The sequence below is a fragment of the Epinephelus fuscoguttatus genome, linkage group LG1 (genome assembly GCF_011397635.1).
Source record: "Epinephelus fuscoguttatus linkage group LG1, E.fuscoguttatus.final_Chr_v1".
Taxonomy (NCBI): Eukaryota; Metazoa; Chordata; class Actinopteri; order Perciformes; family Serranidae; genus Epinephelus; species Epinephelus fuscoguttatus.
Window position 1 is genome coordinate 3,761,642 of NC_064752.1, and position 25,375 is coordinate 3,787,016.

General features: G+C 47.6%; 4 protein-coding genes and 1 long non-coding RNA gene across 20 annotated transcripts in view; 3 read left to right on the forward strand and 2 right to left on the reverse strand.

The window, feature by feature from the left end:
• Positions 1-256: 256 nt before the first annotated feature.
• On the reverse strand, positions 257-15,142 carry ctsa (cathepsin A). 3 transcript variants are annotated; one of them, XM_049577024.1, is made up of 14 exons: positions 14,971-15,142; positions 9,986-10,149; positions 9,271-9,382; positions 9,129-9,179; positions 8,582-8,668; positions 8,356-8,511; positions 8,084-8,260; positions 7,821-7,912; positions 7,666-7,744; positions 7,429-7,577; positions 7,237-7,312; positions 4,941-5,030; positions 702-803; positions 257-591 (listed from the first exon to the last, which is right to left on the reverse strand). In XM_049577024.1, exons 2-14 carry the CDS (start codon positions 10,147-10,149, stop codon positions 508-510), a joined length of 1,419 nt encoding a protein of 472 aa, XP_049432981.1. In that variant the 5' UTR covers positions 14,971-15,142; the 3' UTR covers positions 257-507. The 3 variants fall into 3 exon arrangements, with proteins under 3 accessions (XP_049432981.1, XP_049432989.1, XP_049432999.1); XM_049577032.1 differs by having other exon boundaries at positions 14,990-15,140; XM_049577042.1 differs by having other exon boundaries at positions 15,008-15,129.
• Positions 5,081-7,176, forward strand: LOC125889270 (uncharacterized). Its single transcript, XR_007449441.1, has 4 exons — positions 5,081-6,004; positions 6,043-6,085; positions 6,895-6,927; positions 6,961-7,176. It is a non-coding gene; the product is annotated as an uncharacterized LOC125889270 (long non-coding RNA).
• LOC125889239 (uncharacterized) lies at positions 10,159-14,964 on the forward strand. Of its 13 annotated transcripts, XM_049577055.1 has the most exons (8): positions 10,159-11,965; positions 12,010-12,097; positions 12,142-12,273; positions 12,446-12,489; positions 12,534-12,709; positions 12,798-12,885; positions 13,150-13,237; positions 13,326-14,964. In XM_049577055.1, the coding sequence occupies exons 1-8, from the start codon at positions 11,844-11,846 to the stop codon at positions 13,365-13,367; spliced, it is 780 nt and encodes a 259-aa protein (XP_049433012.1). In that variant the 5' UTR covers positions 10,159-11,843; the 3' UTR covers positions 13,368-14,964. The 13 variants fall into 13 exon arrangements, 2 of the variants coding, with proteins under 2 accessions (XP_049433012.1, XP_049433021.1); XM_049577064.1 differs by lacking the exons at positions 12,534-12,709; positions 12,798-12,885 and adding an exon at positions 13,018-13,061 and having other exon boundaries at positions 10,159-12,273; positions 13,150-13,193; XR_007449430.1 differs by lacking the exons at positions 12,142-12,273; positions 12,446-12,489; positions 13,150-13,237; positions 13,326-14,964 and having other exon boundaries at positions 10,159-12,097; positions 12,490-12,665; positions 12,798-13,016.
• A 245-nt stretch (positions 15,143-15,387) lies between the features above and the next one.
• Positions 15,388-25,375, forward strand: part of LOC125888430 (E3 ubiquitin-protein ligase RNF182) — a 31,172-nt gene continuing 21,184 nt past the window's right edge. The window contains exon 1 of one of the 2 annotated variants that reach the window (XM_049575820.1): positions 15,388-15,437. The gene's annotated coding sequence lies outside the window, so the exon portion shown is untranslated. Of the gene's footprint in view, positions 15,438-24,253; positions 24,391-25,375 lie in introns of those variants that run through there. The other variant, XM_049575815.1, reaches the window with a different exon arrangement.
• On the reverse strand, positions 19,034-24,336 carry snrpb (small nuclear ribonucleoprotein polypeptides B and B1). The gene is made up of 7 exons (XM_049575827.1): positions 24,185-24,336; positions 22,537-22,688; positions 20,036-20,147; positions 19,753-19,905; positions 19,549-19,678; positions 19,304-19,429; positions 19,034-19,179 (listed from the first exon to the last, which is right to left on the reverse strand). The coding sequence occupies exons 1-7, from the start codon at positions 24,185-24,187 to the stop codon at positions 19,139-19,141; spliced, it is 717 nt and encodes a 238-aa protein (XP_049431784.1). The 5' UTR covers positions 24,188-24,336; the 3' UTR covers positions 19,034-19,138.

Here is a 25,375-nt window from a genome sequence, read left to right on the forward strand (position 1 = left end):
ACCGTGGAACATGTGAGCGGTTTGTTTGTTGTGGGATTCGTATGAAGCGTCTTCATGACAAACACAACACAGCGTTGCACATGCTCAGTAAGTCCGCATCGGTGCAAACCCGCTGTCGGAGGGTTTTATAATTCGCTTCCTCTCAATAATTGGTTTGGGACGACACTCGGGGGGGGGCGGAGCTTCTGTGTGAAGGTGGAAACGGAGTTCAGGTGGTTGGGAGAGGTTTAAGCAGCAGTGAAAAAACTCAGACAGATTCATCCAAAAAAACTTTATTTGTCCCTTTAAATCAACAAAAACACTAAAATAAAGTTTCACATTCAAAACAGACTGATGGCAGTGCTCGTTTCCATGGCGATGTGATTGGGTGAGGTTGAGACGTTTCATTTCCTGCAACAGTAATCTGGTTGCTGGGCAACACAAAGCAGTGCTGTGCTGATTGGCTGGCAGTGAGAGAGGGGGAAAAAAAAAATCAAAGTATGGCAGCCTGAAGAGTCCAAACAGAGGTCAGTAGGGCTGTTTGTTGATGAATCTGGAAAACATGGCGAAGGCAGCGATCGGTTTATCTGATGGAACCATGTGACCAGAACCCTGCAAGAGGACAGAGGTCAGACAGGTGAGCAGCACAGCCCCACTCCCAAAATACCTGGATGACATCACAGGGTCAGTGACTGTCAGCAGATGAGGATGAAGGTGTTTACCTTTACAGTAAGGAAGGCGATGTTGTCAAACTCTTTGACGAAGCCTCCGACCTGCCGACCGTCGTTGTCATCATAGACCCACGTACGCCGCTGAACCTCCACCTGAGAGACACGGCAAGGTTAATACACCTGGAGTGGACCTGCCGCCCAACGTCACGCCCGGAGTCTGTCAGGAGCTGACACGTGACACGTGTTCTCACTCCTTCATTAAGAACTGGTCCTGCTGAGCTCTGACAGACGGAAACCGTCACATGATATTAACCTGTCTGGTGGTCTGTGTGTGATGCCTTTAGGGACATGTGTAATTTGTAGGAACAGATAAAAACCTGGGGACATGATAATGAACTTTGAGTTTCTCAGTAAAGTTGAACAACTGTGCTGTCAATGTGAGGGGAGAGGACGCTGGCGTTGACTGTTCGCCGCTTCTCCATACCTGTTGACTCCAAACCTCACAAATTCCACCCTCCACAGCTAGGTTATTGCTCCACCTAACTCTGGTTGCTTAATTTTTCCCCGGATTGTGTCTCTGGTATCGCACAAACCCCCGGGAATCGTCTGTATGGTGAGCGACGATGTACGGTGTATGGTGACTAGCAAGCCTGGTCCCCCTTCAGCTGGGACGGCGGCGCTAATACGGTGCTAGCTGCTAGACTGACCTTGGTGCTAGCTGTTATATCGACCTCTCTCCGTTTCGCCAATCTCCCCGGCTTCTGCATGTCATCTGCCCTCGAACGGATGTCTGCAAGTGGGCTGCCATCTCTGTGGAGGCTCTGGACCATCCTGGGCTGTGCGGCTGCCATCCATCGTCGCTCGCCGGGATCCTGGCTAATGGCTAACACCGACACTCCAGGCTACTCCACCGTCATCTCTGTGCCGCTTCGGAGCTCCCATCACATCAGCACTCCTTCTGATCAACTCCAACTACCTCACCGACCCCGCTACATCCACAGAGGATCTGGTCGCCGGTTTGTTTTGTCCAAACACGGTGATCATGGTAACCCTCACTGATTCATCACATCCCTCTGGTCGGCTGGTCGCACCGTCGCACAACAATGGCGTCATCAGAACACCGCTACTCCAGTCGCAAATGACAGGAGTGCCTATGGCCGGATGGACAGAAAACCCAGAGTGGATCACAGCGTCCTGCGCACCCTTAATGGACTGGACTCCGTAGGCCATTCCACACTGGAATTACTAAACGTTCAGTCACTGACAAACAAAGCTGGACTCATCAATGACCACATCACAGACAAGGGAATTGACATTCTCTGTCTTACAGAGACCTGGCAACAGCCTGAGGTCTACTCTGTCCTCAATGAGGCCTGTCCCCCTGGGTATAGCTACCTCAGTAAGGCCCGGACTACCGGTCGGGGGGGTGGCCTTGCTGTTTTTCACCGCAGCACCATTCAAACCTCTCTACTGTCTGTCCCACCTGTCAACACTTTTGAACATCTGGTTTTTAATTGCAAACACATCACATCACATCACATCACCTCTGCAACCATAGCTCTCATTTATCGCCCCCCCAAACCACATCCATCATTCCTCTCTGAAATTCATGACTTTCTCATCTCACTTTGCACCTCACACTCAAACATTCTGGTTTTGGGGGACTTCAACATTCACATGGACTCACTCTCCTGCCAACTGGCTGTTGAATTTAAACAGGTTCTGGACTGCCTCAACCTCCACCAATCTGTTGTTGGACCCACCCACACTAAGGGCCACACACTGGACCTGGTCATCACAGATTCCATCCACATCTCAGACCTTCACGTCCAGGACATCGGCATTTCAGACCATTATGCAGTCACCTTCAGGACCCCTCCCCCCTCACCAAACCACAACTCACTCTATCCTTGACTTTCATGCTCCACTAAAAACCAGGACAGTCACCTTCACCCGTTCCGCCCCCTGGTTCACAGAGGAGCTGAGACTGCTGAAGAGGACCGGCCGAGTCCTTGAGCGGGCCTATGTCACATCTGGGCTGACGGTGCATAAGTTGGCCTACCGGGAACATCGACGGAGATATGCCAAAGAACTCTCCAAGGCCAGGTCAGCACACTACTCCAACATCATTAACAATAACCCAGGTAATTCCAAACAACTCTTTACCACCGTCAAACACCTTCTCAAACCTCAGACTTCTCCACACCACAACCAAACAGTCACCCAGTGCAACAAATTCATGGATTTTTTACCTCCAAAATACACAATATCCGTGCATCTCTCTCCTCCGCCAACAGTTCTATCCCATCAGGTGACATCGCACCCACCACACAACACCTGTCTCAATTCACCCCCACAGTGCAGCAGGAGGTCGAAAAAATAATCAGTAAATCCAAACCGTCCACATGTTCCCTCGACCCCTTCCCCTCCCCTCTGCTTAAAGCTCACTGTCATTCCATCAGTCAACTAATAACAAACATAATTAATCTCTCTCTTCAAACCTGCCACGTTCCGGTCAGCCTCAAAACAGCTATCATCAAGCCCCTCCTCAAAAAACCCACTCTTGATCCTGAATCTCTGTCAAACTACAGACCCATCTCCAATCTCCCCTTCATCTCCAAAACTCTTGAAAGAATTGTATCCATCCACCTTCACAACCATCTTAAATCAAACAGTCTGTATGAAAAATTCCAATCTGGTTTTCGTCCCTCCCACAGCACCGAGACAGCTCTCATCAGAGTCACCAATGACCTCCTGATGACCTCTGACTCCGGCTCCACTTCCCTCCTCATCCTTCTCGACCTCTCTGCTGCTTTTGATACTGTTGATCACCACATCCTCCTTCACCGCCTCCAACACGACATCGATATCTCTGGCACCGCCCTTCAATGGTTTCACTCTTACCTCACGGGAAGGACCGAGTTCGTAGCCCTGGGGGATGCTAAATCCCACCCCCACTCTGTTGTCTGTGGGGTCCCCCAGGGCTCTGTGCTCGGTCCAACCCTCTTCACCATCTACATGCTCCCCTTGTGGTGTCGTCAGCAGGCATGGAATACAATTCCATTGCTTTGCTGCCGACACACAACTCTACCTCAAGGTCACCTCCTCCACTCCCTCCTCCTCTGTCACTCAACTGGACTCCTGCCTGGAGGAGATAAAGGCTTGGATGAGTGAAAACTTCTTACAGCTGAACAGCTCCAAAGCGGAAGCCATTCATATCGGCACCCTCACCAGCTCCGTTCTTCCCACATTTCCTCTGTCTCTTTTCTCGGCCACAACTTTTCCCTCTCTCCTTCCGTGACTAATTTGGGAGTCAGGTTTGACCCCCATCTTAGCTTTGACGATCATATCAACCATATCTGCAAGACTTCCTTCTTTCACCTCCGTAATATCGCCAAACTCCGGCCATCTCTCTCTCGTCCTGCAGCAGAGAGGCTCGTCCATGCCTTTGTCTCCTCCAGGCTGGACTACTGTAACACGCTCTTCATCGGGATCCCGGGCAAGAGCCTACAAAGGCTCCAATATGTCCAAAACAGTGCTGCTCGGGTCCTGATGAGAGTGCGTAAACATGAGCACATCACCCCCATCCTTCACACTCTGCACTGGCTCCCCGTTCACCTCCGCATCGAATTCAAAATCCTCCTTCACACCCATCACTGTCTGCACGGTGCAGCCCCCACCTACCTCACCGAACTCCTCAACCCACATACCTCAGCCAGAACCCGGTCAGGCCAACTGCACCGTCTGCGCCCGCCCAGGACTCGGCTCAAGACCATGGGCGACAGGGCCTTCGAGGCTGCTGCTCCCCGTCTGTGGAACGCCCTCCCCAACCACCTCAGGGCTCCACAGTCGGTCGATGCTTTTAAAAAAGGACTCAAAACCTTCCTTTTTCAGAAAGCCTATCCTGACTAATCTTATCTGATTTTATCTGCTGACTGTTTTTATTGTTTTGTTCTGTTGCTCGATTTTACTGTTATTGTTGCTTTTATTGTTATTGTTGCCTTTGTACTGTGCACTTTGAGATTTGTATTCAAATGTAAAGTGCGTTATAAATAAAATCTATTATTATTATTATTATTATTAATAAATCTTTTCCTTCTGTTGTATCAACGTCAGGATTGACGCGTCACAGCGGCAGAAAAACTCTGCACTGATAACACTTGATTCAGCGTCCATGCGAACAGGTGACACTGTAATCAGATTACAGAAAGAGATCCAACAGAATCTGATCTGATCATCAGTCTGATCCACTTACGGATTATTGATTAACAGATTTAAATCTGGAGTTACCTGCTGGTGCAGAGACTCGACGAACCACTCGTCCCCCATGAAGTTACAGGCCATGTCCACGTCCCCGTTGTAGACCAGGACCCGGTACTTCTGCACAGAGAACACAACAAGAACCTGGATAAACAAGCCACGCCCACCTGGACACATCAGCCTATCAGCAGCAGAGCTCACATTTGGTCACATCGAGGCATTGACCAGGAAGCCTCAGCAGTCAGAGGAACTCAACTTCCTGTCAGTGTTCTACATTGAAAGCCTTCTGTTCCTGCTCAGACTTTTATTTTGAAGGTCTCTAATATTAAAGACCTATTTGATATCAGCTGTGAGGGTCCTTTAATGGATAGGACAGACAAGTGTGAAGGAGAGAGGGAGAGACATGCAGCAAAGGGCCACAGGCTGGAGTCGAACCCGGGCCACTGCGGCAGCAGCCTTGTACATGGGACGCCTGCTCTATCCACTAAGCCACCGACGCCCCGTGATATTGGGCTTTATAAATAACACTGACGGATTTTTGTACATTTTTGGATCGGTGTGACGGGTTCTTCCTGTTCTGTTGACGTGGCATGAACGCAGCTGATCGCAGGTCGCCTGAATCGTTTCAACAGAATTAAAACTTTTACTGGAGACGGAGAACAAAGAATCAACTGGGCTGAAACATTTTAATAAATCAAGATGTAAATATGTCACTTCCTATATGAACGAGGCTTTGTGTCACTTCCTGTCACCTGCCCTGAGAGAGGATCCATGTGAGACACAGACCTCACCTGTGCTGATGGACATGTCCCTGAGGTTGGGTTAGAGTCCTAAAGGACGTTACAATGTTCAGACTGAGATTGGAGGACAGGTGGAGGACAGGTGGAGTGGAGGACAGGTGGAGGACAGGTAGAGGACAGGTGGAGGACAGGTGGAGTGGAGGACAGGTGGAGGACAGGTAGAGGACAGGTGGAGGACAGGTGGAGGACAGGTGGAGTGGAGGACAGGTGGAGGACAGGTAGAAGACAGGTGGAGGACAGGTGGAGTGGAGGACAGGTGGAGGACAGGTAGAGTGGAGGACAGGTGGAGGACAGGTAGAAGACAGGTAGAGTGGAGGACAGGTAGAGGACAGGTAGAGTGGAGGACAGGTGGAGGACAGGTGGAGGACAGGTGGAGTGGAGGACAAGTAGAGGACAGGTGGAGGACAGGTGGAGTGGAGGAAAGGTGGAGGACAGGTAGAGTGGAGGACAGGTGGAGGACAGGTGGAGGACAGGTGGGGTGGAGGACAGGAGGAGGATAGGAGGAGGACAGGTGGAGGACAGGTGGAGTGGAGGACAAGTGGAGGACAGGTGGAGTGGAGGACAAGTGGAGGACAGGTGGAGGACAGGTGAAGTGGAGGACAAGTGGAGGACAGGTGAAGTGGAGGACAAGTGGAGGACAGGTGGAGGACAGGTGGAGGACAGGTGGAGTGGAGGACAAGTGGAGGACGGGTGAAGTGGAGGACAAGTGGAGGACAGGTGGAGGACAGGTGGAGGACAGGTGGTGGAGTGGAGGACAGGTGGAGTGGAGGACAGGTGGAGGACAGGTGAAGTGGAGGACAAGTGGAGGACAGGTGGAGGACAGGTGGAGGACAGGTGGTGGAGTGGAGGACAGGTGGAGTGGAGGACAGGTGGAGGACAGGTGGAGTGGAGGACAAGTGGAGGACGGGTGGAGGACAGGTGGAGTGGGGGACAAGTGGAGGACGGGTGGAGGACAGGTGGAGTGGGGGACAAGTGGAGGACGGGTGAAGGACAGGTAGAGTGGAGGACAGGTGGAGGACAGGTAGAGTGGAGGACAGGTGGAGGACAGATGGAGTGGAGGACAGGAGGAGGACAGGTGGAGGACAGGAGGAGGACAGGTGGAGGACAGGTGGAGGACAGGTGGAGGACAGGAGGAGGACAGGTGGAGGACAGGTGGAGTGGAGGACAGGTGGAGTGGAGGACAGGTGGAGGACAGGAGGAGGACAGGAGGAGGACAGGTGGAGGACAGGTGGAGGACAGGAGGAGGACAGGTGGAGGACAGGTGGAGGACAGGTGGAGTGGAGGACAGGTGGAGGACAGGAGGAGGACAGGAGGAGGACAGGTGGAGGACAGGTGGAGGACAGGTGGAGTGGAGGACAGGTGGAGGACAGGAGGAGGACAGGAGGAGGACAGGTGGAGGACAGGTGGAGTGGAGGACAGGTGGAGGACAGGAGGAGGACAGGAGGAGGACAGGTGGAGGACAGGAGGAGGACAGGAGGAGGACAGGAGGAGGACAGGAGGAGGACAGGTATGTTGCGTTCACTGACCAGAGCAGAGAGCAGCTTCAGATATTGTTTCCTGACGTCCAGGTAGAGACGACCATAGTTCAGGTTCACCTCAGCACTGTGGCACAGATCAGGGGCGGAGTTACAACTTTATTCGAACATCTGAACAACAACAACAAACACAGATGACGTTGTCACGTGAGGTGATCTGTCAGGTGTGTTCAGGTGCGTTACCTGCAGATGACCCAGTCCAGAGCCTTGGGGCTGATGTGCAGAGCCGCTCTGACGTACGGGTTGTTCAGGTAGAGGGAGGAGGGGGTGGAGTTAGTGCAGGGCGGGTCCAGACGGACGGACAGGTGTTGAGATGCCAGACCTCGTAACTTCTACTCACACACAGAGTAAGAGGAGAACCTGGTTTCTACCTGTCCGACAGGTGAGGGGACGTTAAAGATCAGATGATGTCACACTCACCTGGTTCCACAGCTGAGTCCACTGATGGTTGATGAACGAGTTACCCAAGTCTCTGATCACCAGCTTGCCTCGCTCAACACTGACAAACGACAGGAAGTCAACCTGTGAGGTCATACCGACAGCTGACGAGTCAGAGGTCAAAGGTCACAGCTTACCTGACTCTCTGCTGGACTCCACCTGGACAGGGGGCGTACAGGTTGTACATGTTGAGTCCTGAACTGTAGACGATGTCCTGAACCTCTGACAGCTGTGGGACAGACACGACACCTGAAACAGACTGGTCCCACCTGACAGAACCAGTTCAGACTGCCTGAACTGGAAACCAGTTCAGACTGGCCGAAACCAGAGACCTGGTTTCGGCCAGTTGAAAATATAAACTAGCTACAGATGAAACCAGTTCAGACCAGTTGAGACTCACGCTGGCGGAGCAGTTCTTGTTAGGGTTGTTGTAGAAGTCGCACTTCCCATCGCTGCAGCAGTATGTCTGAAGCTCCGCCCACAGAAGACTTCCCAGCAGGCCGTGGTAGTAAGCAAAGAACACCAGAGAGTTATCGTTCATCTCGTAACTGGACATCCCGTTTCCCACGGCAACGCCCTGCAGGACAGGTGAGACACAGACGCAGGACGGGTGAGACACAGACGCAGGACAGGTGAGACACAGGACAGGTGAGACACAGCATGTCTCGGTACCTGCAGGTTGAGGCTGGCGTCCTCCATCACCCTCTCGGCGAGCGTGGGGATGTAGATCCCTCCGTAACTCTCTCCGGTCAGGAACAGCGGGTTGTTGCTGAACTCGGGGAACAGCCGCAGGAACTCCTTCAGAGCCAGGAAGTTGTTCATCGACACCTGAGGAGGAAATAGACGCCGTCAGGGCCTGCCAGCCAATCAGGAGCTGAGTTTCAGGAGCGTCACTGACCTCGGTGTCGTTGGTGTGGTAGTTCTTATCGTCAGAATACGAGAAGCCGACCCCTGCAGGAGACTCCAGGTACAACATGTTGGCAATCTGCTCAGGAACAAAGAACCAATCAGCTCACAGGACTCACAGCTACAGTAAAATTAAGCTCCGCCCACAAAATGGCCATTTGTAAATCAGTTTGTCCCCACGCACCTCAAATGCATCAAGAAAACCTTTTCTCTCATGGCTCCACAGGAAACGCACAAGACTGCCGACTGACTGACTGATCGATCGATCGATTAACTGATTGATCGGTGACGTCGTCTCACAGCGGCTGAACAGAATCAAACTGTTGCGCAGAGGCCGCAGTTTAATCCGGTCGGAGGATCAGGACTTCAGAGTCCTGAACATGGCAGGACTCGTCGTGACTCACTGATTTACAAACGCTCATTTTGTGGGCGGTGTCTTCTTTTAACCAATCAGCTATCTCCTGCTTTGGTCACATGGTCACATGGTTAATGTGGGCGGAGCTCCTGAGTCACATGATGGCGAGCAGAGATGAACTAACCTTGTTCCAGGAGTACTCATTGTACTGCAGCGTCACTCCGTCGTCCTGGATCTGAAACAACACAGGTCAGAGGTCAGCAGGCGTTACTGTGACATCACACTGACATCACAACGTCAGGTGGGTGAAGTCAGATGGTACCTACCAGGAAGGGTCCATGTTCCGTCAGCAGTCCGTCCAGAGAGCTGCAGCCGGGGCCGCCATTTAACCACAACACCAGCGGGTCAGAGGACGGGTTCTTCTGGGACTCCACAAACCTCAAAACAATAACAACAAAAACAACAACAGTAAAAACAACAACAACAACAACAACAAACAACAGGTGGATGTGACCATCAACACTGTGAACTCAACTGGACGCTTGATTGAGGTGCAGGCGCTAGAGTGACGCACAGACACTGAGGGTGGACGCACAAGTGTGTGTGTGTGTGTGTGTGTGTGTGTGTGTGTGCGCGCGCGCAGCTGTTGTCACCACATCTCTAGGACCTAACTGACCCATTAAAAGCTTTACATAACTCTAACTTTGTAGGCTTACAACTGTCTTGCTCCTTGTAGTTCAATACTACCAGTACAATATTTACTGCTAGTGAGCTGTGCATGCAACAGTCTGCATACAGTAATTCACTATTTGATACAAGATTAAAAGCCGCCATAAAAAGTGGCCTAAAGGCCATCTTTTACAGTATGAATGTAATTTTTACTGTAAAATCCCAAAATGGAAAATTCTCTTAACATTAATGAAAGACTTAAAAAAATAACGTAAATATTCAATATCAGTAGATACAGGTGTCAGGTGTGTGTGTGTGTGTGTGTGTGTGTGTGTGTGTGTGTGTCTGTGTGTGTCTGTGTGTGGTACTGACCAGTAGTGCAGGTGTTTCCCGTCAGACACACTCAGGTAACCTGAGTAATGTCTGAAGCTCGGCTGTTTGCTCAGCCCGGGCAGGAAGGTGACCTCATCTGCAGCTGGAGCCGCATCACTGCCCAGCAGAGACAACAGGAAGTAGCACAACACCGCCACCTGCATCTGAAATACAACAGGAAGTGACATCAGACAGGCAGGATCACATGTTCTGATGTCGGGGTTGTTTTTTTAGAAACTAAAATGATCTCAGGTCGTTAACAAGTGACTCGTCTGTCATGACTTGAGTTCTAGTGATGAATCCGTCCTTCAGAGCTCAGACTGAATCTGATCTTTGATTTTTAATCTTCAGTTCTGCTGAAAAATCTGAAAAGAGCAAAGCCTTGAATATTCAACGTTGTAACGGACCGACCTCCCACTGACTGACAGATGACCTGACAAACAACCTGATGGATCCTCGCGTCGTGAGGAACGACCTGACGGACGTTGTGAGAAACAACCTGACGGATGTCGTGAGGAACGACCTGACGACGACCTGACAAAATGACCTGACACATGACCCAACAGACAACCTGACGAACGACCTGACGAACAACCTGACGGACGTTGTGAGGAACAACCTGACGGATGACCCGACAGACGACCTGACGGACAACCTCACGGACACTGTGAGGAACGACCTGACGGACGACCTGATGAACGACGTGACACAGCTCAGATTCACCTGACACAAATATCATTTCATGAATTTAACATAAAAGACTTTAGAGGTTAAGTAGTGTGTGAGCCCAGAAACAGACTGTGTGAAGTTATTCTAAAGGTCTCAGGTTGGTGACATGTTCAGATGTGTCTGACTGAAGTCTGCCTGACAACAGGTGACAGAAGCTGGAAATGAATCAGGGAAATGAAACAGGGTGAGCAGCTGGTTTTGGTCTCAGTAAAATGTCTCTGTAAAAACACACAGCAGGGGGCGCTGCAGCATCAATGACAATGATCCTTTTCTCCCAGGCAACAATGAAACCTTGGCACACAGATCTGTGAATCAGCTCTAATGTCTAATAAAATCCCGTCATCATATAAAGAGGATGAAGCGTTCCCATCAGCTGAGTCATGACTTTTCCAATGAGTAAGAAAATACATGTGATAAGTTTTGGTACTTTTACATTAAGTTTGGTTTACAATATAACCGCGATGGGAGCAGTAGAGGGCGCTACGACGACACCAAAACACACGATGTTAAAGCAAGAAACATTTTTCTCGTAGAGGGAATCTCTTGCACTTCAGCCCTTCCACAATTGGAGGTCAATGCTTCTCAGAACAGGACAATATAGATCAAAATCACCCTGTGGAGAAATCCACAAGAAAAGCACTGGAGCACTCAGATCACTTGTGATGAATTAATTAATGACTAACGTTTCGACGGCAACTGCGTCTTCATCAGAGTCAAACAGTACAGGTGCCAGGTAAGAAGGTTAAATATCCTCCAAGTCACATAGAGACTCTTCTCATTGGTTTACAGACAGTAGGAGATAACCAAACACTTAGCCAGCAGTACTGTGACAGCACTCACACAGCTCGTCAGTACCAGAATACACCACCAGTGCAGTAAAAACAATCCCATCCAAATATATACAATATATACAGTCTTAGCATTGCATTACAGGAAGCAAGAGAGGTTAAGCTCCTCATTCAGTGGTTCAACTGTTTTGAGGGTGTAAATCCACCAAGCCGGTGTTGTGGTTAGCACTCTCGCCTCACAGCAAGAGGGTTGCCAGTTCGATCCTGGGTGTGGGAGCCCTTCTGTGTGGAGTTTGCATGTTCTCCCTGTGTCAGCGTGGGTTTCCTCCAGGTGCTCTGACATGTTCTCCCCGTGTCAGCGTGGGTTTCCTCCAGGTGCTCCGACATGTTCTCCCTGTGTCAGCGTGGGTTTCCTCCAGGTGCTCCGACATGTTCTCCCTGTGTCAGAGTGGGTTTCCTCCAGGTGCTCTGACATGTTCTCCCTGTGTCAGAGTGGGTTCTCTCCAGGTGCTCCGACATGTTCTCCCCGTGTCAGAGTGGGTTTCCTCCAGGTGCTCTGACATGTTCTCCCTGTGTCAGCGTGGGTTTCCTCCAGGTGCTCCGACATGTTCTCCCTGTGTCAGCGTGGGTTTCCTCCAGGTGCTCCGACATGTTCTCCCTGTGTCAGAGTGGGTTTCCTCCAGGTGCTCTGACATGTTCTCCCTGTGTCAGAGTGGGTTCTCTCCAGGTGCTCCGACATGTTCTCCCTGTGTCAGCGTGGGTTTCCTCCAGGTGCTCTGACATGTTCTCCCTGTGTCAGCGTGGGTGTCCTCCAGGTGCTCTGACATGTTCTCCACGTGTCAGCGTGGGTTTCCTCCAGGTGCTCTGACATGTTCTCCTGTGTCAGCGTGGTTTCTCCACGTGCTCTGACCTGTTCTCCCGTGTCAGCGTGGGTTTCCTCCAGGTGCTCCGACATGTTCTCCCTGTGTCAGCGTGGGTTTCCTCCAGGTGCTCTGACATGTTCTCCCCGTGTCAGAGTGGGTTTCCTCCAGGTGCTCTGACATGTTCTCCCCGTGTCAGAGTGGGTTTCCTCCAGGTGCTCTGACATGTTCTCCCCGTGTCAGAGTGGGTTCTCTCCAGGTGCTCCGACATGTTCTCCCCGTGTCAGAGTGGGTTTCCTCCAGGTGCTCAGACATGTTCTCCCCGTGTCAGAGTGGGTTTCCTCCAGGTGCTCGGACATGTTCTCCCTGTGTCAGCGTGGGTTTCCTCCAGGTGCTCTGACAGGTTCTCCCAGTGTCAGCGTGGGTTTCCTCCAGGTGCTCTGACATGTTCTCCCTGTGTCAGAGTGGGTTCTCTCCAGGTGCTCCGACATGTTCTCCCCGTGTCAGAGTGGGTTTCCTCCAGGTGCTCCGACATGTTCTCCCTGTGTCAGCGTGGGTTTCCTCCAGGTGCTCTGACATGTTCTCCCTGTGTCAGTGTGGGTTTCCTCCAGGTGCTCTGACATGTTCTCCCTGTGTCAGTGTGGGTTTCCTCCAGGTGCTCTGACATGTTCTCACTGTGTCAGCGTGGGTTTCCTCCAGGTGCTCTGACATGTTCTCCCTGTGTCAGCGTGGGTTTCCTCCAGGTGCTCTGACATGTTCTCACGGTGTCAGCGTGGGTTTCCTCCAGGTGCTCTGACATGTTCTCCCCGTGTCAGCGTGGGTTTCCTCCAGGTGCTCTGACATGTTCTCCCCGTGTCAGCGTGGGTTTCCTCCAGGTGCTCTGACATGTTCTACCTGTGTCAGCGTGGGTTTCCTCCAGGTGCTCTGACATGTTCTCCCTGTGTCAGCATGGGTTTCCTCCAGGTGCTCCAGCTTCCTCCCACAGTCCAAAGACATGCAGGTTAATTGGTGACTCTAAATTGTCCGTAGGTGTGAATGTGAGTGTGAATGGTTGTCTGTCTCTATGTGTCAGCCCTGTGATAGTCTGGCGACCTGTCCAGGGTGAACCCTGCCTCTCACCCGATGTTAGCTGGGATAGGCTGCAGCCCCCCCGCAACCCTCAAGAGGATGAAGCGGTTAGAAGATGAATGAATGAAAGATGAATGAAATCCACCAAGCCTCTCTTGTGAGCAGTTTTCTTACCATGTCTGCCCCTCTCTGGGATGGGGAGATTTTCTCAATGCCCCAAAATTGCAGTGTTGCTGCAGAACCATGGTTTGCCTTTACATAGTGTCTTGCAATGGCATAGTCCATATTCTGATTATGGATGGCAACTTTATGTTCGGCAGTACGAGCTTTGAAGGGGCGTTTTGTCTGACCCACATAAATCAATCCGCGTGGACATTTCAATATGTAAATTACATGTGTGGTACTACAGTTTATAAATGAATTGATGTTGTATTTTTTTGCCTGTGTGGATGACAGAATTGTTTGCTGTCAGATGAGTTAGAGCAGTGAGAGCAGTGGCCACACCTGTAGAAGCCAGTAGGTGGAGCAGGCAACCAGGTAGATCTGTGAGGTGCGCTCAGTCTGTCTTTAAGGGATCTGGCTTTATGGAAAGAGATCAGAGGGGGCTGAGCACATACTTGTGTTAGGGCTGGGTCACTTTGTAAAATGTACCAGTGTTTCTTAATCATGTTTTTTTATGTCCCCTGCGATGGGGAGAATTCTGTGGAGGAACAGAGGCGAGGTGTTGTGGAGGGCGCTGAGTCTTTTGGAGGAGGCGGGCTCTGTCCGTGCGTCTCGCCCGCTGATATGCTGCCCGTATGTCATGCTCCTTATGGCCTTATGGTCATCTCATCTGCTTTCAGTTCAGATTCCTCGTCTGTGCTGCAGTTTCTTTTTAGACGGAGAAACTGTCCTGTTGGGATGTTTTTGATGAGTTGTTTTGGATGGTGACAGTCAGCTCTGAGAAGTGTGTTCCTGCTTAATGGTTTCCGGTAAATAGTGCTGTCCAAACCCCCTCTCATGTTTTTATAGACTGTGAAGTCCAAAAAGTTCACTCTGTCATTACACTGCTCCACTGTGACTCTCAGGTACTGTGTGGTGGAATTAATGTAGCCCACAAAATCAATTAGTTCGTCAGTAGTACCAGTCCATATAAAAAAGATATCATCACTGTATTTTTTCCACAGTGCGATTAGTGCGATTTGACAACCATCTTTTTTAGGACGTTTTTCTTGTTTTTCTGTCCGCCGAATTTATCACTGAAACTTTCTCATCCAGAATCTGTGTTACATTTCTTTAATTAACTCATTACTTCCGGTAAGTCTGGTAACAAATGTTAATTCAGTTCTTCCTGAATGAAGTTCGGTGGACGACACATGGCGGGACGGGAGCCGTTTCTCTGACCGTTCACACAAACTACACACTTTAATTTAACTTTAAACACGCTGACGTCACTTTGTGTTTACAGCTTTACAAATAGGAAGCAGGTCAGCTCATGCTAACAGCTAACAGCTAACAGACAACACAGTTAATCAGGAAGCAGACGGAGCTCTGGACTCACCTCTTCGGTCTGTCCTCACCTGGACGTGTGTCTTCACCTGGACGTGTGTCTTCACCTGGACGCGTGTCCTCACCTGGACGTGTGTCCTCACCTGGACGTGTGTCCTCACCTGGACGTGTGTCTTCCTTCAGCAGGTCTTGTGACTGCAGCTGCCGACTATCAGGAATCAGAGTCACATGACAGCGGCAGGTCACATGACCACACCCCACAGCACGTGACTGTTACACTGCACTTTTCTTCTTCTCTTGCTGTTGTAATGTTATCAAAGAGCACGGACACCAAGAGGCGAAGCTCCGTTGAATTTCTGCCAACAGCCACTAGGGGCGCTGCCGCCATTTTGGACTGTTGCGCCCAGACAACATGCAGGATGTCAAGGAGAGAAAACAGTGTAGTGCAATTAACTGCAACAACTATCAGTGGAACACCCCGCACCTGGCCTTCCACCGTTTCCCGAAGGATCCCGACAGGTAAGAACTCCTGAGGTGTATGTTTTAAATTGTTTTAATATCAATACCAGTTTTCGTGGGAAGATTATGTAGATATATATATATATATATATATATATATATATATATATATATATATATATATATGGCCTCTTGGACCATTTATATCAGAACTGATTACTGCTTTAGCATTAAAATATATCATATTAAAATAGCCTATATATTATTATTATTATTATTATTATTACTGTCCCCTTAATGTACGAACTGCGAATAAATATTTATTCCTGACTATGTGACGTCGCCATTAATGTGTTTCTAGTTAAAATATTGAATTTATTTATTTATTTTTTGGTAGACTGGCTTATGGGGTGATTTTTAAGGAGTAATTAAGTTAATCTTCTCATAAGTGGATGTAATATGCAGAGATGCCATCTAGGCCGTTTTTCTTCGTTTTGTTTTCTTTAAAGTCTATATGCTGTGACCAAGCTATCACGAGGTGAGTAGCATTGTAAGCATAATTAATAGCGATATACTTCAGTTTGTCTGTGTGTCTTTGTATGCAAGCGGGTCTGCTGACAGTCCAACATGGCGGCGGTAGGACGAAACCATGGGCGAGTCTTGGTATCCATGCTGTTTGACTGCGGTGAAGTCGGACAGTTTTTTTTTTTTTTTTATTGAACAAATACAAATACAAAAAAAGACATACTCATTACTGACCACGTGTGCAGATTACATTAAAAGGAAAATCACACCTCCTACATATAAAATCAAAAAACAGCTTAATAACTGTTAAATGCCATTGAAATGAAAAAATGGTGAAGTCGGACAGTTTCCCGACAGTTTCCAGCAGCCTTCAGTCCGTACAGGAAGTCACAGACACACTTATTTCCTGTCTGGAATGATGTCAGTTCATTAAAGTGATCAGACCCATATATCAGTTTGTGTTCAGTCTCCAGTTGTTTTAATTATGAAAGATTAATTTATTAAAATGATTTACAGGTGATCTGTAGTTTATGTTCATGGTTCATGAACTCTGCTGTAAATCAGCATCGTATCAGTTTGACCTGTCGCTATGGCAACAGAGACTGAACACACTGAGTCTGACTGTAAGCTTCATATTTGATACAAGACAACAGCTTTCATTAAGGCTCAGTCAGACACAGTCAGGGCTTCACATCTGTACACATGTTAGTCTAAGAGTCCTCACATCCCACTGACCACCAGTCTCTGTGCTGCTAAATACTTCAATAATCAAAACAGTCCAGTGTTAATACACAGTAGACTCTGTGTAGTTCATGATGAATGTGTTCAGTCTGTGACGACTAAACTTCACCATCAGTCACACAACATGTTTCTGTTACACAATAAACCTTCAGGTCAGACAAATACAATCTTAATCTCTGAAATTCAACACATATGAGTAGTTTATCTAAAACGTCATCTTGTTGAGTCGACATCTGAACCAATCAGCTGTTAGATCAGGTGAGAGCCAGGCGGTGCAGTCGGTGGAGAGCAACTGCAGCGCCTGGCTCTAAAAACTGCGGCCGCCTTGCTCTCGCGGCTTGATCGCCGTCCACTTCTGTGATACATCAGAAAGAACCTATTATTATTATTATTATTGTTGTTGTGATTATGATGCCTATAGTCGTTTGTCTGTTTTCAAAATAAAAGCTTCACAGTCACAGTGACCAACAGACGTGCAGTTTGAATCTCCGTCCTGCTGAGTGCATTGCATGATGTTTTTCTTTTTCAAAAACTTTTTTTTTTTTTAAATGGTAACAGAGCGACACCATTAAACTGAGACTTTGGTCTTCCCAGGGTAAAATAAAATCTTCTTTTAAATAATCATGTCTGATTTTTTTCTGTGGTCACGTCACGCCACATCACAGCTTCCTCTTTACTCTGTTTTTATATCTGTCAATAAATATGAATTAGAGAACAAATATAAAAGCACATGCTGAGTCTGTATTTACCTGAAATCAATCAGCTCCTGATCCTGATCTCTGAGCTGACTCATCCTGATCCCTATTTGAGGAAGCAGGCACAGCAAACAAATCTCGATCTCCGGGTTGACTGAGCCTGAGATGGGAAACTCTGAGTATCCGGTTCCAGAACAGCTGATCTGAGTTAGTTCAGTCAACTCTGAGTATGTTCACTCTGAGTTAAGCCGACAATAAAAAGCCATCATCAATGGAGCTCCGACTCCACGATTCACCATGGCAACAGGTCAATAAAAGACAGGCCTCCATTTTAACCCAGTGGATGTAGAGATACTAATGCATGTGTAGCAGACGGTGCACGTTTATCTTTAAAAGAAGAGCCTGAGTCAGAGCGAGGAAAGTGTCAATAAGTTAACCATAAAGTTAATAAAAAAGTTTATTCATCATTTATCAGACTTACATTTCCTTAATGAAGATAAAGTGGTGGAATCTGACTGTGTATCAGGCTGTAGATACATTACATTATATTAATAATATATCATATTTGTTCAGATTTAATCTGATGGGGAAAAACACAGGAGGCAGAAGATTTCAAACATATAGGCTAGGCTATAGATCAAAGACATAAAGACATGACTGTAAACTCACAGTTTGACCCAGTAATAATATGTTTGGTGATTTGCACCTGAAAAGACGTTGAGGTTAAAATACAGTAGATTTGAAAATGTTGCACATCTATTTGTATCTTGACTCAACAGCATTCAGTGACTTTATTTCAGCTACAAATGTAGTAAATGTAAAGACAGTGAAATGCTGCACCATTGCTCACTCAGAAATATGAACATATAATCCCCAATATTAGGCTATAGGAGTTATGTTCCATCAGTGCGACCAGTGACATCACTGATAGAGATCATTAGTCACTGATACTACGTGTCTAAAGCTTCATACCCATTTTAACATTTAAATAATTAGACCTACACATTATGTGCAATAAACATGTGGGAGCTGCTCTGACAGACTGACAGTCTGATCCTTGTGCACAGTGTTATAAAAATAATAAATATAAAAAGGACAGAGGTTTGATTCTGAGCTGAGGGTGAATTCTCGCTGTGTAATATTTGAATGTAAAGACAAAAGCTGATGTCCAAAGAAATGATTGATGTGCATAAATTCAGTAACTTCAGACAGTCCTGAGTAACAAACTAATATCCAGCAGGATTTAGACTGTGACAGACGGTAAATCTCCGCTCATGAATGCGCTTCGATACAAGCTTTGACACGGACTGAATGAATGAGGAAATGAAACAGCGTGTAAGAGGGAGGAGACAGAGAGAAACTCAGGGTTTATTGAAGAAAACCTGTCAGCGAGCAGGTTATGTTCACAGAGTCTGTTACCATGGTGACTGACTCAGAGTTTCAGTTACCTCTCTGTCTGGAACTGATAACCCAGAGTTTCCCTCATCTCAGGGTTAACTTACTCTGAGTTTACACATAACCTGCTTTCTGGAATACCCCTCTGACATTGAGCGTTAGTGATGTAACCACAGCTCAGACACAACGTCTGAAGCTCCGCCTCCTGTAATATTAGTAAAATGATCTGAGCTCTGATTGGCCGTTACTCCAGACTTTTATTGAACTGGTTACCATAGAAACTGAACAGCCGAGGTTCGATTGAACCGTCCTGAAGAAACTTTATTAAAAAACACAAACCCAAGATTTAAAAAAAAAAAAAAAAAAAATCTATACAACAGGTGAGTCTGAGGGGGCGGGGCTACCTCAGGGCCGGGGGGGCGGTCTCATCCCGGGAGGGGGCGGTCCTATAAAGAGAAAGAGATCACTTTTTTTTTTTTTTTTTTTTTAAACATAGTCAATAATGTGATTAATGATGCTGCAATCCCATTGGCTTCTCAGACTAAAGTTATCTCCGTGGTGACAGCTTACCTCTCATGCCAGGGGGCGGCGGCCTCATGCCTGGGGGGGGCATCCCCATCGGAGCGCCTCGGCCTGGAGGCATCCCCATCGGAGGACCCATGGGGGGCCGCATGCCAGGGGGCGGGCCCATCATGCCTGTAACCAATCAACACGCAGACAGTTAACAACAAACCAAAGTTTGTAAGTGGTTAATGCAGCAGCTACCTGGCGACAGGTAAGCAAGAGAGCAGCCAATACATCACATGTCCAGTCACCTGGAGGCGGGGCTCCTCTACCCATTGGGGGCGGGGCTCCTCGTCCAGGGGGATACTGCGTGGGAGCACCGGCGATACTCGCTCCTGCTGCTGCCGCGGCAACTGTCCCTCTGCCCTGCGGAGTCATCACCTGAAGACACAGAGGAAGCTGTCAGAGTGCACGCACGCACACGCACAGAAACCGGCTGTTGTTGCCATGGTTACCTGCTGTGAAGGTCCGCCCACCCCTCTGACGGGTCCGGCGAGTCCTGCTGGAGCCTGAGGCATCGGAGCTCCTGCAGGGACGCCCCGTCCCGCCGCCCGGCCCACACCTGGACCTCCGGCCACACCCGCCAACGGGACGCGAGCTATACCAGTCTGGGGGGGGGGGTATAAAGTTTGTTTGAATAAAATGTTGACTTGTTTTTATTGTGTTTAAATTCTTTAATGACAGACGCTGCAGCGCCACCACAGGTCCGCCTCCTATTGGCTGCAGGGGTCTACTTACATCTTTAGGGGGCGGGCCCTCCACCGTCATAGAGACCAGGTTCTCCCCCCTCAGCAGAACCAGACCCAGAACCCTCTTCTCCTCACGCTCCGGCTGCTTCGAGTTCTTTGGCCTGAAGGATGAAACAAAACACTCATTACCCAGCATACCTCAGTGCTGACTGGACTCATTACCCAGCATGTCTCAGTGCTCTAACACTGGAGACACTGGTTTTCTGTAGATTATCTTTACAACCTGGCTCGTGGCTCCACCTAGCTCTAGGAGTCTGGACCAACTCTGCTTGAAGAATGAGGATGCAGAACTGACGTCCATGCAGAAGCACATTTATTTCTCCTCTACAGCAGGAAAACGTAACGCAGGGCCTTCTCTGCTGTAACTGGATCTAAACACTGTAAACAGACTGCACCCACCCGTAGCATGAACAGGACTGTCTTCACGGTGCGTTCCCGTCCGTACACTACTGCGTCACAGCCACCATCTAAAAGTGAAGGGCTGGACGGTAACAACTGTGAATATGACAAGAAATGGTTTGAGACCAGGTTTGGCAACAGGTCAGTAGCCTACGTGCTCCATTCTGTTGAAATGGCCCGTTCGGTTGGTATTCGGATAACAGACTGAACACATTCATCATAAACTACACAGAGTCTACTGTGTATTAACACTGGACTGTTACTGAAGTGTTTAACGTCAAAGAGACTGGTGGTCATTCTTAAACTAACGTGTACAGATGTGAAGCCCTGACTGTATCTGACTGATGTTTAATGAAAGCTGTTGTCTTGGTTACCTCGCTTTCAGACGCACCTTATAACCTGTGTATTATTATTATTATCATCATTATTTTCATGTAACTATCTTTTCTTGCTCCATGATGATTATTTACTTGACTGCACCTTATGTCCGACTCAGTACTGGCTCACTCACAAATAGCTCTGTTGACATATTTATTACCAGTGGTGCACTTGTCTTTTTTGCACTGTACCAACCATTGGTCCAGTATTAGTCCACTTCATTTAGCTCTGTCTGATATTTACTCACTGCTGTAACTTCTATCCTCCATCCTTTTGCACTACTACACTTTTTACTCCGTCCATCCCAGTCAGCTCTGTGTATTTATTTATTTATTAATTGATTTATCTCCAGTGCATTTACTTTTTTGGTGCTTATCACACTACAACCATTCCTCCTTTCTGTTCATTCAGTATTGAACCACCTCATTTAGCCCTGTTTAGATAGTTATTTATATATTCATTTCCCGCTGTAATCGTTGTTCTCTTGCACTATAATCACTCTGTTATTCATTTCTTATTCTAATTATACAATCCTGTTCACATAACTATTCACTGTCACTGGTGAATATATAAAAACTGCAAATTTGAATGTATATATAGACATACACACACCACTGATAACATTTTTTAAGAGACACTTCTCATTCTTAAACATACACTGTACATATTTTATATTTTGTAGATTTGTACGTACCTGTGTCTTGTGTATATTATTCTGTCAGCTAACAATTTGTTTTTGTTTTTGTATCTAACCTGTGTCTTTTTGTAATGCTGCTGCTCTGCGCCTTAAATTGCCCCCTGGGGACAAATAAAGTTTTAAATTTAAATTTGTATAAAATATGAAGCTTACAGTCAGACACAGTGTATTCAGCCTGTGTAGCTGAGGCCACAGGTCAAACTGACATGATGCTGATTTACAAGAGAGTTCATGGACCATGAACATAAACTACAGAAGTTACGGGCTTTATTGCACGCACAGCGGCTTTATGACCGAGGTCTAATTCATGCTGTGATATGACAGTCTTGTCGCTGGTTGCATACATCAATTTACGTTGCACAATGTGCAGAAACACGCACCCGGGTCCTAAAAGGCTTTCCGTCTGTGCCTCTTCTACCCACGCCCAACGCCATTTATTTTCAAGTCCTTTATCGACTATCTGGACATTTTCCCCGAGTTTCATTAACTTACTTTCCACCTTGATGAGAGAGTCTACGGAATGGGCTCTACTACAATCTTGCGTTCCTCCGTTTAAAGCGCTTTTACCGGAGCCCATCTACTGTCTGCGACGCACACGTGCATCCTGCATCAACCCCCTTTAACCCTCTGACATCACTGAGCATGTGTCATACAGCCCTTCACTGCTCTGAGGTCACAAGGCGTCCCAGCCTTGATCTTTGACCTCACAGTCTCTGACGTGTCACACGCTAATGTTTTCATGTCGTCCTGCGTGCAGCAGTGTAAACTGTAAACACCGCAATGGAGCACAGAACACAGCCGGAGAACGACTCAAACACATCGTCATGACGACATGTCGACCTCTGTGTGCATTTACTTTTTTAGGAACTTTTGCCTGCACCATCTGACGGGTGGACTAGCAATGGAAATCAGCCCTCAGCTACGATTGGGTGTATTTACATTTTTATTTCTATGAAAGCGTTCATTAATGTTCACTGTCGCCCTGGAGACACAAACGACATGGAAATTTGACCTACTTGATCTTCCTGAACTCGTCGCAGTCGCACAGGATCAGGTTCATGTGTTTGTCGAAGGCCTTGAAGGTGCCAATGAAGATTCGTCCGTCCTGCAGGATGCACCTCATCCTGAAGTCGATGTGCTGCAGCATCTTACTGCTCTTCCCCACCGTCTGACAGCCAATCACACACACAGGCGTCACTATGACATCATCATCATCATCATCATAATAATTCAGGGTCTGAAACTCTGCTGTTTTGTGGTTATCATTTTTTTTTCTTCATAAATGTTTTAGTAAATTTTTTCGTGAGACGTTCCGTCGTGAACACGTCAAATTTTCACCACTGATTTTAGGTTTTGACCAAATGTTGCTCAACAAATGTGACACCATCCAGCCAGATGGAGGCGCTGTACTAAAAGCCCTAACATGTGATTTTGTAAAGGTCACGCCCCTCATACCATAAGACTGACCTTGACTGTGACACGTGTGCAGCTCAGTGAGCTGAACGAACCCTCTCAGGAACGTCTGACGTCTGTCTGACTAGATTTTCCACCATTTTGAATTATTTGAACAACTCGTCCGACATCTCCTGAACCGTTCTTCTGACCGGTACCAAAGTTTCTGCGAGTCATCACTAGACCGAACTCATTAATATTCATTAAACCTTGATGATTTCTCTGCGTTTAAAGATACTGACCAATGAAGCTTAAAGGGGGCGTGGCTTAGCACATAAATAAACCTGACTCCATTACTGCTGAGCCAATCAACACTACCTCCACCACATCGTCCACTTCAGCACCTGAAACACCGCCTGATGTTTTAATTCATATCGACCGCCAGGGGGCGCAACAGGTGCAAAAGGGGCGTGGCCTCACAAAGACCATAAATCAAAACATGTTTGTTTCATCGTTACAAACTGTTAAAATAAAAATGATGAACCACGTGTGAGAAACTTTTCTGAAGTTGCTCCAACGTGTCCGTCTGTGATGGTCAAGACCTGCAGATCGATTACTGATTCTTTCTGTGGATGAAGTTTTCATTAAGTCCTCTGATCACCTGTAAACTGATCACAGATCAATAACAGTTCACAGCTCTGTGACTCGTTGGGTCGATACTGATTAATGATTATTACAAACACTCACGCGGACACGTGCAGCGGATCAGAGGACCGGTGTAAACTAAACAGCTCCACCGTTAGCATGTAGCATCATTAGCTCAGTGTCTGCACCGGTAACGGCGGTCTCCTCGGACAAAGTAAACATTATCCGGTAAATGTCAGTGTAAAGGGCCCCGGTACGGGCAGAGCTGTGAACAAACGTTGATGCGGTAAATGTAATCTAACGCTTCAACCCGCGCGCGAACACTTTTCATTCAAAAGACCTAAGCTAACCGGGCAGCTAACAGCTAAAACACTGCAGCCTGTCCCGGGAAATTACCGGCTGCTCGTCAAACAGAGCCCCGTTAACGGTATGCACACAGCAGGTAAACGGGTTATTGATCTGATTCCTGATGAATCGATTACTTGGACTCCTCTGCGGCTCTTCACCGACGTTCCACCGACGTTTATTCAAACTGCCGCCATTACCGGTATAAAACCGTAAACCGGAGTAAATTCAGTGACCCCCGCGGCGGGCAGTCCGCGGACACTTTGCCCGGTAAACACTCACCATGTTTGCGGTTCTGATGGCTCCGATTCCCGCCGGATTCACCGAACAAACCAAAAAAATTGAGCCGCGGAGGTCCCGCCAGGCCCGTCTTTATCACTGATACACAGGAAGTGACGCAGCAGCAGTGTGTGCCGCAGCGGAACTGTTCCTACCCGAACAAAGGAAACACAGAGAGGTCCCACATATGGTTCCCTCCCGGCCCGCAGGTCAGTTTCTTTTAGTTCCTACTTTAATCTGATTATTAATAGGCTCGTTCGAGATGAACTGCGCCTCGCCTGGAAAGTAGACGAGAGCAGGCGGCCGCAGCGGGGGCGGTGACAAAAAGCTGCGGTGAAGTCGGACAGTTTCCAGCAGCCTTCAGTCCGTACAGGAAGTCACAGACACACTCACATCCTGTCTGGAATTATGTCAATTCATTTAAAATGAATATCAGTGTTGGGCAAGCTACTTGGACAGTGTAGTGAGCTAAGCTACTAGTTACTCTAATATTAAATGAAGCTTCACTACATCAAAGCTATCACCCTCAGAAATGTAGCAAGCTAAGCTACAGCAAAATGAAAGTAACTAGTGCAACTACATCCAAGCTTTTTACTAAATTGAACCAACTTCGTGCCAAGTCAGTGTTATCTTACTGATCAATAAAACTGTCAGTCAAACAGATAGGCAGGTAAAAAAGTTAAGTTCAATTGTTTAATTGAACAGTGAGCTGTGCTAACTCACAACACGACTCAAACCACAACAGCAAGAATGAAGACCTGCTTCAAACAGTCACAACATGGTCAAAAACGTACACTGCAAAAAGTCAAAATCTTACCAAGAATATTTATTTCTAGTCAAAACAAATCTCATTACAATTGAAATAAGACTCATCACCTAAAAAGTAACATGTTTTAGACAATTTTCACTTGAAATAAGTAGAAAAAAATCTGTCAATAGAGCAAGCAAGTTTTTTTTTCTTATTGCAAGCCAAAAAAAAAAAACTTGCTCCATGGGCAGATTTTCATACTTATTTCAAGTGAAAATTTGCTTGAAACAAGTATTTTTTAAGTGTAAAGAGATTTGTTTTGACTAGAAATGAGGCTAGTAAACACATTTTAGTAAACACATTTTATAGTGAGCAGCATACACATGTATGTCCCCTACAAATCCCAACCGTGTTTACAAAGTTTGAATGAACGAGACGGACGCAAA

Excerpts from the sequence above, each read along its gene's own strand:
- ctsa (XM_049577024.1), bottom strand. The coding sequence starts at position 10,149 with ATGCAGGTGGCGGTGTTGTGCTACTTCCTGTTGTCTCTGCTGGGCAGT. Across the intron at positions 7,913-8,083 it reads ACAAGAACTGCTCCGCCAGC|CTGTCAGAGGTTCAGGACAT; the intron begins GTGAGTCTCAAC and ends TCTGTCCCACAG. Across the intron at positions 7,313-7,428 it reads CTGGACTGGGTCATCTGCAG|TGCTGAGGTGAACCTGAACT; the intron begins GTAACGCACCTG and ends TCTGTGCCACAG.
- LOC125889239 (XM_049577055.1), top strand. The coding sequence starts at position 11,844 with ATGTTCTCCCCGTGTCAGCGTGGGTTTCCTCCAGGTGCTCCGACATGT. Across the intron at positions 11,966-12,009 it reads TCAGAGTGGGTTTCCTCCAG|GTGCTCCGACATGTTCTCCC; the intron begins GTGCTCTGACAT and ends GGTTCTCTCCAG. Across the intron at positions 13,238-13,325 it reads TCAGCGTGGGTTTCCTCCAG|GTGCTCCAGCTTCCTCCCAC; the intron begins GTGCTCTGACAT and ends GGTTTCCTCCAG.
- snrpb (XM_049575827.1), bottom strand. Across the intron at positions 19,906-20,035 it reads AGGGCCCGCCCCCTAAAGAT|ACTGGTATAGCTCGCGTCCC; the intron begins GTAAGTAGACCC and ends CCCCCCCCCCAG. Across the intron at positions 19,180-19,303 it reads GCCGCCCCCTGGCATGAGAG|GACCGCCCCCTCCCGGGATG; the intron begins GTAAGCTGTCAC and ends TTCTCTTTATAG.